Genomic DNA, 18,827 nt, shown 5'->3' with positions numbered 1-18,827 from the left:
CTTGTGAAACGGAGACCGGCTGGGTGCACGCCCGGGGCCCTGGAGCTGGGGTGTGTGAAAGCAGGTCAGTGTATGACCCAGTAAGGTCTAAGCGGCCCCTGAACCTTTGTAGGTGGACAGCACTGACCCGGGCAGGGGACTTGGCTCCCCATTCCAGGTCCCCTAAGGTAGGACTGACTCGCACTGGGTGAGAGAGGCCTCCTAGGCTTTGGAACTCTGTCCCATCGCAGCTTCCCTGTGACTGCCCTGTAGGAAAGACAGGCCCGACTGGGTCCTGTCTCTAACCCACTGCTTGACCTGTCATCACGGGCTGGGAGAGCCAGTTCCTGTTCCCCAAGAGCCCTGCAGCAGGGGCTGGCAGGCAGTGCAAACAGAGACCCAGCAGCCAGGAAGCTCGTAAGCACCTGCTTAAACTTTAGCATGTGCACTTTCCCCAGGCACGGCTTTGCTTGCACTGCTGCTGGAGTTCTCCTGAAAAACACAACCCCCAAAGCCCTTAGTTCCTGCCCTCTCTCTCTCGGGCTGGGAGCCCTCAGCCCAGACAAGGGGCTGCTGTGTTCTAGTGAAGCAGGAGAAAGTTACTCTTGGCATGGAAGTTTGGACCACAAATGTTTATTAAGCATAACCCTTCCCCCCACCCCAAGCCCTATGTATTTCTATATATTAATTCATTTGGCAGGTTTTTTTTAAGGAAAAAAACAAGTACCTGGTGGGTTGAAATTCCCCCTTAAAATGACATTAGCAAATGCACATGTAAAAAATAAATAAGCTCATACATTCAAGTATATGGCAATTACATCACGCTTCCACAAGCTGATTGGTCAGATTCCAGTTTGTGGCCGGGCCAAGCCCACAGCTGGTCATGTTGTCTTAACAGCAGGAGCCTGGCGGGGTGGCACTTCCTACCGAATACAATACAGGGAGCGATGGCCCCGCTGAACTGGTCCTTGCACTGGTTGATCCATCCAGCAGTACTGAGGGTGAATTCTACCTGCTCACACCGAGGACATCTACACACGTTAGCGCACTGGTGCCTCTCCCGAGCATCCGTTCAGTTGGGCTAAGTGCCACCTGGCTGAATTTCTTGCTGCTCCGGAGAGCGATGGGGAGATGAGCAGTAGCTGGAAGGCCCACTGAGGACCGGCACAGCTTGTGATCCAGCCCTGCCAGGCCCACCTGCCGCAGCAGTGCTAAGTGGCACCTCGGTACAGCAAACCTGGGGGGGGCAGCTAGCCCCATTCTGTGTGAGGGCTCAGGGCTTTTGGGGGAGGAGGAGCATTGTTTTTCAACCTATTTGAAAGTGACAAGTCCCCACCAAAGTCAGCACCTTCCCTGTGTGCTCCTGTCACTTTAAGGAGCTACTGTGCCTAGCCCACACCATGCCTGCCAGGCTGGAGGCCTCGAGCTCCTACTGCAAGAGAAAGGAGGAGTGTTATTAAGCCCCTTAGATGTGGGCAGTGCTCTAAGCTAGACTCACACTGGACAGACTAACAGCGTTCCTCTAAAAAACACGTGGCAGCTGTATTCCTAGGGTAGTGAACGGGGCCGGAATGACAGCCCTGGGGCATGAGGGTCCAGCTTCACAACACGCAGCAAAACACGTTTTAGCCCCTGCTGCTTTGCTTCCACCTGAACCCGATGGGGCCCCCGTGGGGTTCACTGCCAGCAAGGCCAGTTGTGAGGCAAACAGGCCAACAGCTGTCAGGGGCTAGTGCCAAGTATACCGGGCCCCTCTTCGTTCATGGTCACAGGTTCCACTCCAGAGTTCCCTGTTCCCCGCTCCCCTGTAACAGCACAGCCAGCATGGCACCGGAGACAGGTATGGGCAACCTCCGTGCTGCTGCTGCTTTTGCAGGGGAGGCGTTGCCATGAGCGGGGGCAGCCCCACATGTGCACAGCACCTGAACTGGGCTTGCTTGGCACTGCGGGCAGGACCCCAGCTCCAATGGCTCCCACTGTCACCTTGGCAGGCTGGTGAAGACAGTGCCAAATGGCTCCTGGCCAGACCCGGGAGGAGTCCAAAGAAAAGAGAGGCGCGCCGTTAGCCCACGTGTGGCAGAAATAAAATACATTACGGCACGTAGGACCACGGTCGCTGCAGCCAGGGCTCAGGGTTACACTAACTGCTGGCCGCCTTCAGCTTCTCCACGGTTGCACCCCCTGCCTCTGGCTGCCCCTTCCTCACAGAGCTCGGCAGGGGGGTGCAGACGCTCCCAGGCACCGCTGGCGGGGGGGCTGCAGCAGCCAGTTCACCAGTTGTCTCAGTCTACGTCCCCGGCACTCTGGGCCCAGCCCCCAGCTGTGCCTCCTAGCTTTGCTCAGCTGTAGAACAGTCATTGGTTGCCTATAAAAAGCCATATAGAAAAACTGGCCCCAGCTTGTGAACCTGCCCAGCCCCTACTCCAAGGAAAGATAAACCCCCAAAAGTGGCAGGAAACACCCCCCTCCCCCTCTATACCCACCCCCTTCACTGGGCAGGGCTGCTCCTCCCCGGGAACGTCTGCCACGGAGCAGCTGGGCTCAGTTTTTCAACAGACGACACTTTCCTCAAAGCAAACCCCCAATTCTTAGCTGGAGCTGGGTCTCCTCTGCTGCTGCTCCTCCTGGGCCGAAGCCAGATCCACCCTCTGCTCGTCCATACGCTTGGCCTGGACGCGCTGGATGAGGCTGAAGAAGTCCTCGTCAGGCATGGTGGGGCCACGGGGGACGGCGTCCGGCGGAGCGCAGCGCTGGTCGTCTATCCGGGATGACTGGCACAGCCGAGGGGAGGGGAGGAGAAACAGGTGTTAGAAACGGTTCCCGCCCGAGCGCAGGGGATTCCGCGACCGCTGGCTTTATCTGGCTGGGGAGACAGCGAGCGCCCTGCAGCTGGCGGGAGCCCAAAGGGGTTGTCATGAGGAGGTGGGCAGAAGAATCCCACCCTGGAAACAAAGGGAGCCAGGAACAGTGGCCCTGAGCCCAGGGCGGGGGGGGGGGGGGGGAGGGAGGAAGGGGCGTTTCACAGCTGTTAAAAGGCTTTGGAGTGAATCCTGCTTTAATGGGCCAGCCTCTCAGGCCCCCCTCCCTCCCGGTTTGCGGGCAAAGCCTGGGCACCGTGCACTCACTGGACAGGCATGGGCCCTGTGCCTCGGCCTACCTCACGGCAGGTGTCAATCACAGAGCAGCACAAGACCTTGACTGGCACCTGCTCTTCTGTTCTGGAGGCACAAATCTGGCCCCGCAAAGAGGAGGCTGGGCCCTTTGCTGGTCTTGCCCCATGTTCGTACAGGGCTGCCGACTGTTCGGGATGGGCCCTAGGAGCGGCAGGAAAGCTGGGGCTGGCCCTGGCCAAGCAGAGTCTCAGCCCCTGGGGTGGGTGCAGAAGAGCAAACTGCCTACCTGGCACTTCATGAGCATGTTGAAGAACTCGTCCCCTGGCTCCTGGGCATCCCCCTCCATGCGCAGGTGCCCCAGGTTGTTGTGAGTGATGCGGAGGCCGGGCAGGCTGCCCACGCTGGCACGCTGGTCATCCAGCCGCCTGCTCTGGGAGCTGGCGATGAGATCAAAGAACTCCTCTGTCTGCGGAGATGCTATTAACGAGGACTGAGCTGCAGGGGAACAGGGAGAGCACCAGGGCGTCAGGCCAGGGAAGGGGCCTGTGTCACGGCGCTGTTCAGCTCCAGCATGCTGCTCAGTCTCTCATTAACTCGTTCGCCACCCCTCTGAGGTCCGGGAGCCAGGACGCCTGGGTTCTGTTCTGGGCTGTGACGCTGATTTACTCGGTGATCTTGGGTAAGTCACTTCGCCCCTCTGTGCCTCTCAACGCATCCCTCCCGGTCTTTGTAAAGCACTTATGGCCCCCGTAAAGCTCAAAGTGCATCACTATTAACTAGTAAATGATCCCCTTTTAGAGGTGGGCAAGCTGAGGCAGTGAGCGGGCAAGTGACGTGCCCAAGGGCACCCACCTAATCAGTGGCAGAGCCGGGATTAGACCAGGCCTGTGGTCAGCCGCTCTCAGCAGAAAGGCCATTTGAACTGCCTTTTTTTTGCCCCACTTGATCTCTTAACTACCCCGCCCCCCCACTAAGAGTAACCTCATTTCCCTGCACTGAATGGGCTCACCTGGCCCACAGGAGGAGAGAAGTGAATTGCAGCCATTTCATCTAATTGCAAAGAAGAACAAATGACCAAGACTTTTCTTTTAGAACAGTGGGTCTGGCCCGGCCAAAGCTGCATGGCCCGTCTGAGCTGCAGGCAGCTCCCATTACCAATGTGCAGAGCCAGCCAGGGCCCCGTTTCAGACCACGCTTTCTGAAATCAGCCAGCTAAAGTGACTGCCACTCCTAGGGAGAGCAGACAGCTGGCGCTGTGAACTTCCCCTCAGCAGTGCCACACAATCCACTCAGGCTGCGTGTGCTGGAGGCCTTGCAAGGAGCGCGCTCACTCAGAGCACAATGGCTGGCGGGACCTTGCGTGAGGAAGACACGAAGGCTCAGTTTGCACCCTGAAAGCTGGCCTTGGGAGCAGCTCACGCTGTGGCTATCGTTTTCTCTATGGCATTAAAAAACCTTTTAAAAGATCAGAGGGGGTTTATTGCCTGGCTTGACACAACATCAATAAAGTCTAGACGGTATCAGTACCTCCCTGGAACGAGGGCTCTGTGAGTGCACGAACACCGGGCAGCGAAGGGGGAAAGCAGCTGGCTTTATAGGGTAAACCGCAGAAACTCTGGCTACACATCTCCCCCTGGCTGACAAGGCTGCGTTGAGGGAGCAGGACAGGATATTAATTGCACTTGGACCGTTGATTTGATTAGATTAGGGAAGAGACGCCTCATTGACGTGGCCTTTCAAGAAGGTACCAAATCTTTAGCACTCTCATTGCATTACCAGCCCTCTGCCTGTGAAGCCACGCGAGCAAAAACTGCACCTTACTCTGGGGCCATGACCCCTGTCCCCCATACATCTTCCCCACTGCAGTGCTGGTTAGTACCCAGCACAGGGATTCCCGGGGTCCATCTGTGGCTCTCCTAGCGAAGCCTGTGCTGCCCCAGGAGCTTAACTTCTGTGCCTCACTTGACCCCTCCAGCTCAGGAAAGTAATACTTCCCTGCCCCGGCCCGGGGTGTGCCGCATGGCTGACCTGGGTCTGGAGCGCCTGGCACCGCTCTAGTGCTATACAAAGGGTTAGAAACGCAGCATTCCAAGCTCTCAGCCCCCTGCTGCCTCTTGGCTCCCATACGCTGCTGTCGCTACAAGCAGCGAGCTCCCGCTGGGAGCGGCTGGCAAGGAGCGCAGGAGAATGCAGCGGGGAGTGGCTGAGCGGATCAGGAGCAGAACGTTGACATCAACGCGGGCACAGGCGTACAAGCGGCCTTTTAAGGTCCGACCTGAGCGAGTGGTTCTGCCTTTGAGAACTCCTGGGTGGTGGGACCAAACAGACCTGTTCCTGGTTACAACGCGTCCTCGAATTGCCCGTGCTGAGCCCTGGAGCAGCCTCCTCGGTGCAACTGCAGATCCCAAGTCAGTTAATAGGCCACGATTACAGTGAACCGCCGAGGAACTTGTCTGAAGAGACATTTTCCGCCTTCCTCATTATTAAGCCTAATTTTAGGATTCAGGGGGCAGGGGCCGGCCCGTTCCAAGTAGGCGGTAGTTACAGAAATTGTGCTTGCAATTGACTCCAAAGTCCCTGGAAACTTGAGTGGCTTTCTGGCTTGCGCTCAGACAGCCTCCTACCAGACGCCCCATGCAATTACAAAGGGTGGGCTATAATTAGAGGCCATGTAATCAGCCAAGTGCAAGCAGAGGTAAGTGATTCATCAGACAGCTCGTCCTTTCCGAGTCCCCCAGACAGCACTCGCCTGTCAGGTCCGGTGCAGATACGGTGTCTGCCGGTGCAATGGCTGCGGACGTTCTGTCCAGCACAAGGCAGTGGGACCTGCGTCAGAGCGCCTGCCTTAGGAAATCACAGTCTGCGCCTGGTTCTTTTCAGCCCTCCCAGAGCCAGCCTGCTCCTCCGACGGCTGTCTGTCCGGGCGTGTGCTTGGGAGCGAGAGCGCGAGCCAAGCTCTCTGCTGAGGTAAACGGGCTCAGTTCCATTGGCTTCAATGGAGTTTTGCCCGTTTCCCCCAGTGGAGGATTTGAGCCATGACTTCCCACCACCCTCCTTAGTGCTATGCTTACAAGTGCACACACTCCCAATGCCACCTAAAGATTCCAGTGCTGCCTCCCAGTGAGAAACAAGAGACCAGCAGGTACTTGCAACTCGCGCTGCTGGCACAGACAGCCCCCCGAGCCGAGGAGCTGGCGCTCCACAGGAGGGGCTGTGCTCTGTCTTGGAGCACACCCGTGGGAAACCCAATGGTCTGTGATGGGATGTTAGATGGGGTGGGATCTGAGTTACCACAGATAATTCTTTCCTGGGTGCTGGCTGGTGAGTCTTGCCCACATGCTCAGGGTTTAACTGATCGCCATATTTGGGGTCAGGAAGGAATTTTCCTCCAGGGCAGATTGGCAGAGGTTTTTCGCCTTCCTCTGCAGCGTGGGGCATGGGTCACTTGCTGGAGGATTCTCTGCACCTTGAGGTCTTTAAACCACGATTTGAGGACTTCAATAACTCAGGCATAGGTCAGGGGTTTGTTACAGGAGTGGGTGGGTGAGATTCTGTGGCCTGCGTTGTGCAGGAGGTCAGACTAGATGATCATAATGGTCCCTTCTGACCTTAAAGTCTATGAGTCTAAGAAACGGGGTTGGGGGAAGCGAAGGGAAAGGTGCATTGCAAGCTCAGCCAGCGGCTAATGTCCCTACGTGCTGGCTAATGTCCCTACACCTAAGTGCAGACTTGTGCTGCCCATCATGCTTGGCATGACCAGGTCTGGATGGCACCACATCTGGCACTGCTGGGAACCTCAGAGAGGAGGTTTTTCAAATGACGGGCTTAAGCAAACAGAAGGCACTGCACAACGAAAACGTTCAGTCGCAAGCCCTGAAACAACATCCAACAGTCCATGAAAACAGCTGGGTGGTTCCTTTTTGCTGCTGGTTAGGAATGAAACATTCCCCCGCAATGTAGAAATCCAAACACGCTGACACCGGGCGAGCAAAGGGGACCCAGTAAATAACTCTAAATAGAAAGTAAAACAGGGCACGTAGTTTTACTGTCTACGCGAGAGTGCAAAATAATTAAGCAGCAGTGTGCGCAACACGCACTTTTATCGAGTGTCTCATGGTATTTGCTGTTGTCCTTAAAGCCTCCTCTTACAGAGGCAGGGGCGGCTCTATGTTTTTTGCCGCCCCAAGCACGGCAGTCAGGCGGCCTTCGTCGGCACGCCTGTGGGGGGTCCGCTGGTCAAGCGGATTCGGCGGCGTTTCTGCGGGTGATCTGCTGGTCTCGCACCTTCGGCGTACCTGCTGCCAAATTGCCGCCGAAACTGCGAGACCGGCGGACCTCCCGCAGGCATACCGCCGAAGGCTGCCTGACTGCCGCCCTCACGGCGACCAGCACACCGCCCCCCGCGGCTTGCCACCCCAGGCACGCGCTTGCTGCGCTGGTGCCTGGAGCCGCCCCTGTACATGAGAATCTCAGCTTTCATTTAAAAAAGGAAATAAGGCCCAGACCCTCAAAAGGGATTGATTCCAATGAGAATTTGGCCCAGAACCTCAAAGGTATTTAGGCACCTAAGTTTCTAGCCATCAGGGTTGTGGAGAAAAGCTTCAAAATATGAAGTGAGGACAGCACAAAGGCTCAGAAATCAGGAGCCGAACCAACAGAGCTCCAAATTCACGTATTTATTAACAAATCATGTTTTTTAATCCAGCCTCCTGCTCTGGAATTCTAAAGCCTGGCTTGGAACACCTGGGCTGACGGTAATATTGAAACAGCTTAAAGGCTGCTGCTGTCTACAGCTCCCTCGATTATAGCCCTCGGCACAGCTGGGAAACCCACGCTGGTTTCTGTATCAGCAACACGCGTAGCTTTATAAAAACGATGCGCACGTCCAGGCTATTTTTAGGGTGAAAAAGCCACCTGACTCGGAGCCAGTCTGTGCTCCCTGTCACAACACAACCTGACCTTTTCAGCACTATTTAGCTCTCGCTGCTGCCAGCTCTGTATTCCCGAGGTGGTTCGGTGCTGCGTCTCCCATATCGGCCTTGTTAGGGATGTCGGGTGTCTTTTTTAAAATCATCTTTTAGGTTTGTTTGTTCCAAACGGCATCGTTTGATCAAAACCGTATGGAACAAATAAAAGGGTAAAGTACCATAGAAATGGCTTTTAAAGCGAAGAGTTGGATACTAGTCTCTTTAGCCATTGCTTTCTGATTACTGTTTAAACACACCTCATCACAGCCTTGCAAAATGGCCATGAAAATATACCAGCCCAGGCACCCAATCTCCTTGCCTAGCCTTACTATGTTGATATCACTACCATCTAGTTTATCTACCTATTCATTCAGCTATCTAAGATCTTCCTGTGGTTATCTACCTAGCTGTGCTCCGTGTGTCTCCTATGGTTTATCTTTCTCTCCAGCACCGTTCATCATAGTATCTACGTGCTGAACAAAATTCAGAAGCACAAAAACCAAATGACGATTCCAGTGAAAAAAAACCTAACACTCTTTTACTTGCCCATCCAAAAACACGGCAAATGACCCAGGTGTGTCAGCAAACAGACACCTCTAATTGCAAGACCGCCTTAACAATTAATAATACACCTCTACCCCGATATAACGCGCCCCATATAACACAAATTCAGATATAACGCGGTAAAGCAGCGCTCCGGTGGGAGGGGGCGCGGGGCTGCGCACTCTGGTGGATCAAAGCAAGTTCGATATAACGCGGTTTCACCTATAACGCGGTAAGCTTTTTTGGCTCCCAAGGACAGCGTTATATCGAGGTAGAGGTGTACTTAGCGCTTATAGCACTTTTCATCCAGAGCAGGAAAGTGCCTTATAGCCAACCCCAAAATTTTGGGGTTCTTTTTATTCGTGTCTTGGTCCTTGTGCCTTTGGGGCTCATCTTTCCAAGCTTTTCTCTGAAACCAGGAAAGATACTTTTGAACAAATGAAAGCTGAGATTCTCACATAAGCACCTGACTCCAGGAGCTGGGGGTTTAAAAGAAAACACCAACTATTGCCAGACTTGCGGTAAATTCATGAGAACTGGCAGCACTGCAGACATGTCATTACGCTCACTAACGAGAGCCCCCAAATGCTTACATATTCTTTCTTCCAGGGCAGGCACGGAGGTGGCAGCAGCCTCTGCAGCCTCTGTTTGGGATTCTTCTAGCGGGCAGCGCTGGTCATCCATTCGACTGCTCTGGAACTTGCTCAGCAGGTCAAAGAAGCATTCCTCGTCTGAAGGGGCCCGGCTGATTTTCTGCAAAGAAGAAAGAAAACAGAAGAAATCAAGCAATCAACAGCAACTCCTTGCATCTGCAACTGCTGACTTACATATATACAAGTTTCCTGCCCTGTCCTAGGCCAAGTGGAGGCCGGATTCCCTGCTGCTCAGTGCTGCAGAATGGAGCCGTCAGAGAGGGTCAGCGCTATTTGATTCTCTGCTTGGCTCCGCCCCCAGCCACAGGATAGGTTAGAGTAGTTTGGGGGCTGCTCTAACCTGCACCAGCTGGCAATGACCTCCAAGGGACTGTCCGCACCTCCTTCCCTCCCCCAGTTCACTCCTTGACCAGGGCTATGAGGGTAAGGCATAGAAACTGCCTCTGTCCCTGCTGCAGCTTCTCCCCCTCCCCCCCCGCACGCACACACACACCACCCTTAGCAACCCCAGCTGGGACATGTGGTGGGTTTCCACCTGAGCAATGCAAAGAGAGCAGAGCAGGACAGCGAATGGTGCCTCCGGGAGTCATCAAATTCCCTTTCACTCAGTTCATTGCTCATCTCCCATTAAGGCGGCTCTTCCCCAGCGCAGGTGGCCCGCCAGGCATACAGCTGCATTGTGTCCCCGTCCATTCCCGTCTCCGAAATAGCTTCTCACTGTTCTTCTCCTTGCCTTTCCATCAGGGGACTGTAAAACTAGCCTCCAACGGCAAGAAAGATCAACCCCCCGCCCCACACACCCCGGCAAGGCAGAGTTACCTTCCTTTGCAAGTGCTCTCCTTCAGGGGCTATGGCCAGGGAGCATTCGCAAAGGCACAAGGTGAGCAGTCGTCACCGTTCCTTTCCGTTCCACCAGAGGAACATTTGTGGCAAGTCGTTCTGTTAAATAATCCAATCACGTTCCAGCCGACCCTGGGAAACTCTGGATGCATTCCAAGCAGCCTTTGGCTGGGGCCGCATTTCTAGTCTTCCTTTGGGCTCCTAGCAATGGGGAAATTAGCCTTGCTGTCCAACCGCCTTCATGGCTACAGAGCATCGTGACCACACGGGCGAGCTCTCTCCTGGCACGCCGGGATTGTGCTATTGCTGGGAGAAAAGGCTGGTTCTAAAGGAGAGAGGGAGGGAGTTCCATGCCCTTGCACGGGAGAGGGAATTAGTTACTGAGCAGTGTTGGGGCAGCGAAGTGAAAGAGAGGAGATCCGGACAGGAGCAGAGTCAGCCCAGGGAGCGTTTAGGAACCTGGGAGCGGGACTGGCCTCGAAGTCAGAGAGGGACAGGAAGAAGTGAATGAGATGGACCCTAGGGTATCACATAGAACCCCCTTCTGGTGTGTTGTCTCCAGCCCCATCCTCTCCCTTTGCAAGGTTATAGCCCTGTACGCACAGACAGCGAGTGTTCCTCTCAAACCAGCTAAATTTAGACTCCCATAAAGGCCTCCACAACGTGAGCTTCCCAGCGTTCTTCCTTCCTTTCTGTTATCCACAGGAGACCGCTGGTTATAACAATCATCGCGCTGCAAATGCCACTCAATTATAGCTCTTCAGGAAAACAATTCCCGCACGAGAGCCCCAAATGAGCACCTTTCACCAGACAGCGTTCTATTTAAGCTGTGCTGTGGAATGGATTTGCTTCCAAAGCCTCCATGCACAAGCCCCGTGGTGTGACCAATTCCAGTTCAGACAGATGTGTTTTTATGCCATTACCAGGCACGCTTCGTTAATGGAGTAAACACAGAGTCCCCTCTTTGGCTCAGCCAAATGCAGCGTAAGCAGCAGATTTCTCTGAAGAATTACTCAGAATTGGATGTGAAATTAGAAAATGAGAAGAGAGGCATCTGCCAGGCTCAGGGGGGCTCTGCCTGGACTGGGGATCTGGTACCGTCACACAGGCTGGTCAGATGCTACCAAAAGCAATGGATAAAATCAGTGGACACTGATGAACCGCTGGTATCCGCTCAGTGGCCCATTGACATGAGCTGGTGGCATGAATGGACTGACAGCACCAAAACCAAGAGCAATTATTTGTTATTAGTATTATGAAGACCCAGCTCTTCAAAGGGATTTAGGCACGTAACTCCCATTGAAACCAATGGGACCCTGAAACCAATGAGAGTCGGGCGCCTAAATACCTCAGAGGATCTGGACCTATGAGCCCCAAGCAGGATCAGGTCCCCATTGTGCTAGGGGAGAGGGATAGCTCACTGGTTTGAGCATTGGCCTGCTAAACCCAGGGTTGTAAGCTCAATCCTTGAGGGGGCCATTTAGGGATCTGGGGCAAAAATCAGTACTTGGTCCGGCTAGTGAAGGCAGGGGGCTGGACTTGATGACCTTTCAGGGTCCCTTCCAGCTCTATGAGATAGGTATATCTCCATTTATTATTATTATAGGCGCTGCACAACCACCTAGCGAGAGAGAGTCCCTGCCCTGAGGCATTTATGATCTAAACGGACAAGTCAGGCAAAGGGCAGGAGACAGGAAGGATTATTACAGGGCTTGAGGTGAAGTGCTCTGTCAAATGGGGGCTGTAGCAGAGAGGGGACTGACCCCCGATGGCCCATGTCCCAGGGCCTTCACCACACAGCCATCCCTCCAGTCAGGCGCTTGCCTCAGCAGAGAGGCGCTTCATGAATGGGGCCCACAGCTCGAACCCCCTTCTCTCACCCGCTACAGGTGGGTCCCTCCATGCCAGTCAGTGGGGAACTGCGGGTGCCTGCCCTGGAGAGAGGGAGATTTAGCGCTCGAGTTAGCGAATCTGGAGCTATTCTCTAGCACAACGTTCACTGACCACAATCAAACCAGTCTGGTTCCAAGCCGGATGAAGCAGGGAAGGCACGTTTCGTGCGAGAGGGGCAAGCTCACGCTGAGCTCACTACATGGCCACACCCCATCCGTACCTAAGTCCATCTGACAGCCCCTCTTCTGCTGTGCTGCTTCTATACACTGAGCTGGCTTGTATACAAATCACCCACCGCTGTTCCCCCTCCCCCGGGCATTTGTCTGTGTAAGGGTCTTGTCCTTAGATTGCGAGCAGGACTGCTCTCCACGAGTGCCTGCGCCTGGAAAGCACAAGTGCACAGCAGGTGCTATTGCAAATACATACTAATAAACGGGCTGGCTGCGCTTGTGGAGTTGGGGAGCATTCGGCCTTCGGGCTCAAGCGATGTGTGGGACACCAGGGAACCCAGCTGTGCTACTGCTTCCACAATGCAATGCCTGGCTGGAGATTTCTTCTTTAATGCACCAGCAGCGCCCTCAGACAGCCGTTCGAAGAGCTCACCAGACTTTGCTGATTTTAACCCTTTGCATTCCACGTTTTCCAAAGCGCCTACCGACACCAGCTCCTTTCTCCTCCCATCATCCCTGAGAGGTAGGGGAGGTCTGAGCCCTATTTTACAGACTGCGGAGCAGAGGGGTCGGGTGACTTGGCCCAGGTCACACTGCGGGTCACTGGCAGAGCCAAGGATAGAACCCAGGCGTCCTGGCTCCCAGTTCCCCACTCTGATCACTAGAATCTGCTTCTCTCGTGGACACTGAAGTACAAAATGAAGTAAAGCTCCGATGCATCCTGGGATAGAAGCGCTTAGAGACGCTCACGTCTTAATGTAAAAAAAACAAACACCACCTTCCTTTTCTTCCTGGTTTTGGCTTTTGCGGCCTTGTGCATCTGCACTAATTTGCCACCTAAACCCCCACAACTCTCCCGGTCACACTCACCAGCTTTTGGCAGAGGTCTGGACAGGGATTCCCATTGGGCTCCTAACTTGGCCAGCACCCTGGCTGAGCACTCCGCTTCTGGAGTGACTGCAGCCCCTTCCCAATCAGGGAACAGGGCAAGGTGTAGCAGAGTAAAAGCCAAGTGTAGCGCCCAGGTGGATGCACTCAGCCCTTAGGCCCAGCCCTTTTAGCACTGGGCAGTGGAGACAGAGAGGGCATCAGAGAAAGGCCTCAACTCATTCAAGTTCTGAAGCAACAGGTGCCTGCTGGTGGCAAGGAAAACCTGGAACTCCAGCCCCGGAAGCGAAGGGCACTGGAGTAAAGCCAGCAAAGCAAGAGGAGAAGTCAGAGTTCGGCTCCTTTGCTGACTCTGGGATCATCTCAAGCTTGTCAGCAAAGCTACGGGTTGTCCTTTATGGAACCAAGTCTGGAGCAGAAGAAGCCATATGAGGCTTCTCTTATGGGCCCCTCCTCATTCTATCCCCATGGAGAGCTCTTCTAAACAGGTGAAGAAGACTTTGAATAAAGGGCAGCTTGGTTGTTTTCAAAGGGGATGGAAAATCCCCAGGAGAGAGTTGTGATGAGGGGGTTAAAGCAATGGTTTTGGCTCAGTAAATGAAGGAAAATAATTTTCTCTTATGCTAAGCAAACCAGACGAGATACATTCGACTTCTATTTAGGGCATCGTCAAAATTAGCAACAGGCCAGGCAACGGAACATTTGCAATCTGGGAGCTGATCGGGGGGGGGGGGGGGGGAGTAAAACCCCACCTCTTCCATGTGCTGATCTGCTAATAAAATGGTGTGTTGGAAAGACAGCCTCTGAACCAATAATAGCTGCACCCTGGAAATCAAAGGGTTTAAAATTGAGGATGTGCTGCATGTATTACAGTTCTGCCACATCAGGTTGCGTGACCCAAATTTCATGCGGGAGAAGAAATTCTGCCCTCAATCACACCGATTCAACCCAGCTGGTTTCGGTGGGGTTGCACCAGTGTAACCGGGAGTAGCATTTGGTCGAGAGAAGGACTCTGACTTCAGATGTGCAAACATTAGGGAAGTGTCACGGGGGAGGAAAAATTAAGCTAAGAAGTGATGCCACGCACTCCAGAGAGCTGAGTTCAGATTCCGCCATCGTGTGAAAAAATGAGCTTCTACTGGACACTTTGTCTGGGTCACAAAAGCATGGCACAGTTTCAGGTGACTGGCAGCCACTGCTCAAGAAAGGCCCAGGGCTAGGACAGGAGGGGGTGTTTTGCCTGATCTGTGAGAGGAGTCAAGGACTGGAAGAGCCAGGGGGTGGTGTGGCAGGACCTGGGACAGCATGGGACCGGTCAGGCAGGTTCAGAGATGGAGGCATGCTGGGGGAGCCGTACAGGAGTCCAGGGCTGGACTAGCAAGGGGAGCGCAGATCAGGGTCAGTGTTCACAGGCAGCCCAGGAGAAAAGCAAGGGATGCAGGTGAAGCTCACGGGACACTGGCAGGGTGGGACGAGGGAGCTTTTGCACTCTGCTGGCACAAGCCAGTGCTATTCATCCTTCTCTTTCATAAGCACCAATCACCCAGTTAACCCTCCTTGAGGAACAACTCCCACCTCCTCCACGTCCCTCTCACTGCGGACTAGCGGCTCACTTTCCCCTTGGTTCGCCATGGACTGGCTCAGCACCCCTCTAATTAAAATGCTAAAACCTGATGATACCCCGAGCGCTTGGCTCCCTCAGTGCACACCTCCGGCCTGGCCTCGGACAAGGAGTTGCGGAGAGAGCTGGACTATCACGATGCAGGCTGAGGCCACGGATGGGGTCATGATCAAGAGTGTGCGGACGATGCCATTTTGTAGAGTAAAACGGCATCCTCATCTGACACATATGGTGCATGTGCTACAAAATGGCGTCCTCCATGCTGTCTGGGGTCGCAGGCGTTAATAAAGCGTCAAAATGGGGTCCTGCCACCAAACTTTGCTAACTGCTGCTCTAGCTTGTAGGACTGGTCCCCAGATCCCTGGATCTTTCATCCATGAATTAGACCTTGTCTACGTGTGTCCTTAACTTACCATAACAATGAAAAATGAGACGGATGCTTCCCCAGCTGCCATATCAATAAGCCTCCATCAAAACCTGTTGCTGAGAAGTCCTTGCCCATTCCCTAGTGTCCTCTATAAGGACGGCAGGCAAGGAGATGATAAATGAGCCTTCCAGACAACAGAGGGGCCCTTCTCCGGAGCGGCTCATCATTTATCTGAACACCACACACCTGCGGCCCAGCACAGCCCGGGGAACCGTTGCCAAAGAGACAGGCCAAATGGGTCTGCGCTTCCCTATATGGATTTTAAATGGAAATGAGGCATGTGTGTGTGTGTGCGCGTCGGGGGGAGGGGGGAAACTGCCCTTATGATCGGAAAGAAAATCTCTTCTCACACGGCACCGTTCGCAGCGGGATGGATCTCAAAGCACAAACTCAAACACGAACCCAGCCTCACCGCCAGAGCAGAGCTCGGAGCCTGGAATGAGGAATGCATGTGACTAATCGAGTTTCTTTCTCCGCTGGCGGTTTGCAATTTCGATGGATTTATTCGCTCTGTTAAACGATAGTTTCTGCCAGCTGATGGAGCGACTCCTTTAGCTCAAGTGCTAGCGGTGTCCACAGCACCTCTCCTTTGGCTGCTGTCCCAAAGTATTTCCCAAAGCAACGAGTTAGTTCAGGCTCTAATGCTGGGTTCCAACCCTGCTGACGATCCACAAAGGGAGTCATTACAATTAATTCCGGCGGGAATACTTATGTGCATTAATTGAAAATCCACTTCCTCAAAGACTTGCACGGGCTCCTTGGAGATTTGTTTCCCACAAACAGTTGTGCTAGTGAAGCTACAGCACTCAAACATTCCCAGAAAGCGAACGACTGGAGCAAACCCATTTACTCAAACTCACAGCAATTTTTTTAAAGGGTGCTTCACCCATCTTTACTCACAATGCCCCAAGAGGTCAGTAATATTATCCCCGCCTTACAGAGGGGTAAACTGAGGCACAGCGACTTGGCCACACAGCAAAGCAGTGACAAATCTGGGAAAAGGACCAGAAGGCCTTGGTTCCCAGTGCCCGGGATGCCGAGTAATGGGTTACTGGTCCTGCTGATCTGATATAGGAAATTTCCACTTCTTATTTAGACTTTGAAATCATTCCAAATGCCTCATTGCAGCATTCAGGGCCCAATGCAAAATCCATTAATGTCAATGGTCTTTGGAGCAGGCCCTTGGAGTCTCCTTTGTGTTTCAGAAACCAATCTTTGGGGGAAGATGAGGACTGAAGCCTATTTTCGCTCCAGGAGGGGCTGCGGGGAGCTCTGGCTTTGTTCCTCTGTGGGAGACCCAAGTGAGGAGTTGCAGTCTCTCTTTCGGGAGGGGAAGCTTCCTGAGGCAGCACCTACACCTCTTCCAGGGATGGCAAAAGACATGTGAAAACCAGACGAGGTATTTACTCGTCAGGGGAAAGCTGAGGGGCTCCCTCAACAAAACAGTCTGGTCTCGGCCAGGCGGGTGGGCCCTGAAAGGGTGAGAAAATCCAGCTGTGCCTGTCACCCTGGACTGGAGCCTGCCCCATGTGCTGCTGGGGTTTTTTGTATTGTGAAACAGGGACCAGCTTACATGCAGACTTCTTCAGCTCAGCTACAAATCCATTCTCGCTCTAAAGGGCACTGGAGACACACACTTCTCTCCCCCGGCCTTGCTGCTGGGCAAGACATGAATTCTCCTCTTGCCATCTGAACGCAAGCAAAATACAGCTTGGAACGGGGCCAAGGACAGGGTCAGGGCTGTTTGGGGGTCAGAACAAGGGAGGCTGGCCCCATGTTCTCCCCTCAGGGAGTCTGCATCAACTGAGCTAATGGAGATGTACCCAGCCAGCAAGGGGGGCAGAGAACTGCATTTGGTTTAAAGTCACAGTGCCCACTTTGTATGACTGACATTTTCATCACGACACCCAACTGCTAATCAGAGTGCAGAGAGGGCTAATGAAACCCTGCCAGTCAGACTCATTTACCTGAAATAGGTCTCCCTAATTTGAAGACACCTAGGCTTTTGCATACATTTTTTTCCCTAAGTGATCAGTAGGCCCGTTTCATCTGCTGTTTTGTAACCAAGGTGGAGACAACACCAGCTGCTGTCTGGGAAATGCATCGAAAAGTGAGTGCCCAGGCGATTGGGTGTCTCTGAGTCACCTTCTCGCGCACTCGGAGGATTTGCAGAGATGCTGCACACCCACGACTGCTGACGGGGTGCGGGACGCTTCTGACAATCAGGTTGAGAAGCTTAGGGGGTTCTGAGACTTCTACCTCCTTAGCAGCATTCATAAGGGAGTGAGGATCTTGTGGAACCATTTTTCACCGAGGCCACTTAGCCCTAAAACTCCCCATATCCCATTATTAGCATGAAGGTATTATGCTTGGAATTATTATAGCAGGATCAAGCCCCATGGTGCTGGGGGCTGTACAAACACAGACATAATCCACCTGTTTCCCCACGGCTCTTGTGGTCTAAAAGTTCTACTTCGAGAACCACTGAACTCACCTAAAATACCCGGCTCAGGGCTCCATCTACTGACCCCGGGCTCTGACTCAGGTCTGAGCCCGAGCGCCACTTCTGTCCACACACTAATCCGTTAGGCTCTGACCCAGCTTGCTGAACTGAGTCAGAGTCCTGCTGACATGTGGTCCAAGGCCTCTCATTCTGCTGTGTGGACGCACTCGTCTGGCTGCGAGACCCGGGTCCAGCGACTGCGAGCCCAGGTTTACAATGCAGCGTAGCCATCCACTAGAGGGCCCCAGGCTGCCTGGCTCCTGGGGCGAAAGGCTCTGGGGAAGATTCAATGTGATTCAGTGCCTTGGAAAATCACTGTAGTAGCAGCTGTGCAGGGCCAGCTTAGGGGGAAATTCAGCAAATCACTTACGCAGGTGCTGAAAGTTAGTCGTAAGCACTTGCTTAAGGGCTTTGCTGAATCAGGGCCTTTAGGAGGAGATTTTCAAAAGCACCGAAGAGATGTATCCACCCGAGTCTTGTTGACTTTCAATAGCACTCGTGCTCCTGAGTCCCTTTGAAAATTCCCCTTAAACTGCCTCTGCCTCCTCTCACAACGAAGGCAGATTCCCAGGGCGACTGTGGGGTTCCATCTTCCCCCTCCCAGCCCCGGCGTGTCTCTGCAAAGGGCAGCCTTCCTTTGACACGCACACAGGCAGAGCTCCATTCTGAACTCAGTGCTGGATGCGTTAACACGAGCACTGTCTTTGTGGCATCGTGGGGTGGTTTTATACAGCACCTCTCCTTTGGCTGGTGCCCCAAGTGCTTCTCAGAGCAACGAGTTAGACAGCGGTGCTGAGTGGCCACCCTACGGAAGCACCCTCTGCGCGCTCAGCAATTGCTCCCGTCCAGCCGGGGAGGTGAGAATCTAGTCTGTTACGAAAGGGCATGCGGGGCGAAGTTACCACCTCCCCATTGCTTGGTCCCTTCATCTCCAAGATGTTCAGCTTCATGGAGCAAAATAGAGAAGGACCCGGTGCTGGAACCCTGCAGCTGGTGCGGCTCTTCTGTGCACGCAGCTGCCACCCTGCCTAGTCCCTGATCGGTGCTCCTCTCTGCTCAGCAGCCACCCATGGAGAGCACAGCACTCGGCACTGATCGCAGCCCTGGCCGGCCCAACAGACCCCAACACGAACTCCAGCAGGGCAGGGCCAGGAATTAAAATTCACTTTAAACAGGGAGCAATTTGGGGCAGGGACTGTGTCTCCCTTATAATGCTGAGAACACCTAACA

The 18,827-nt window shown here is 53.8% G+C and overlaps 1 protein-coding gene across 1 annotated transcript in view; it reads right to left on the bottom strand.

Moving 5' to 3' along the window:
• Nucleotides 1–2,567: 2,567 nt before the first annotated feature.
• GPSM1 (G protein signaling modulator 1) overlaps nt 2,568–18,827 on the bottom strand; it is a 124,435-nt gene continuing 108,175 nt past the window's right edge. The window contains exons 12-14 of the mRNA XM_065418823.1: nt 9,196–9,355; nt 3,379–3,587; nt 2,568–2,750 (exon numbers count right to left, since the gene is read on the bottom strand). Of these exons, the coding sequence (XP_065274895.1) occupies nt 2,568–2,750; nt 3,379–3,587; nt 9,196–9,355 (552 nt within the window). The remainder of the gene's footprint in view (nt 2,751–3,378; nt 3,588–9,195; nt 9,356–18,827) is intronic.

The sequence above is a fragment of the Emys orbicularis genome, chromosome 18 (assembly GCF_028017835.1).
Source record: "Emys orbicularis isolate rEmyOrb1 chromosome 18, rEmyOrb1.hap1, whole genome shotgun sequence".
Classification (NCBI taxonomy): domain Eukaryota; kingdom Metazoa; phylum Chordata; order Testudines; family Emydidae; genus Emys; species Emys orbicularis.
The sequence above is the reverse complement of the archived record's forward strand: the minus strand, read 5'-3'. Positions and strand labels throughout refer to the sequence as shown.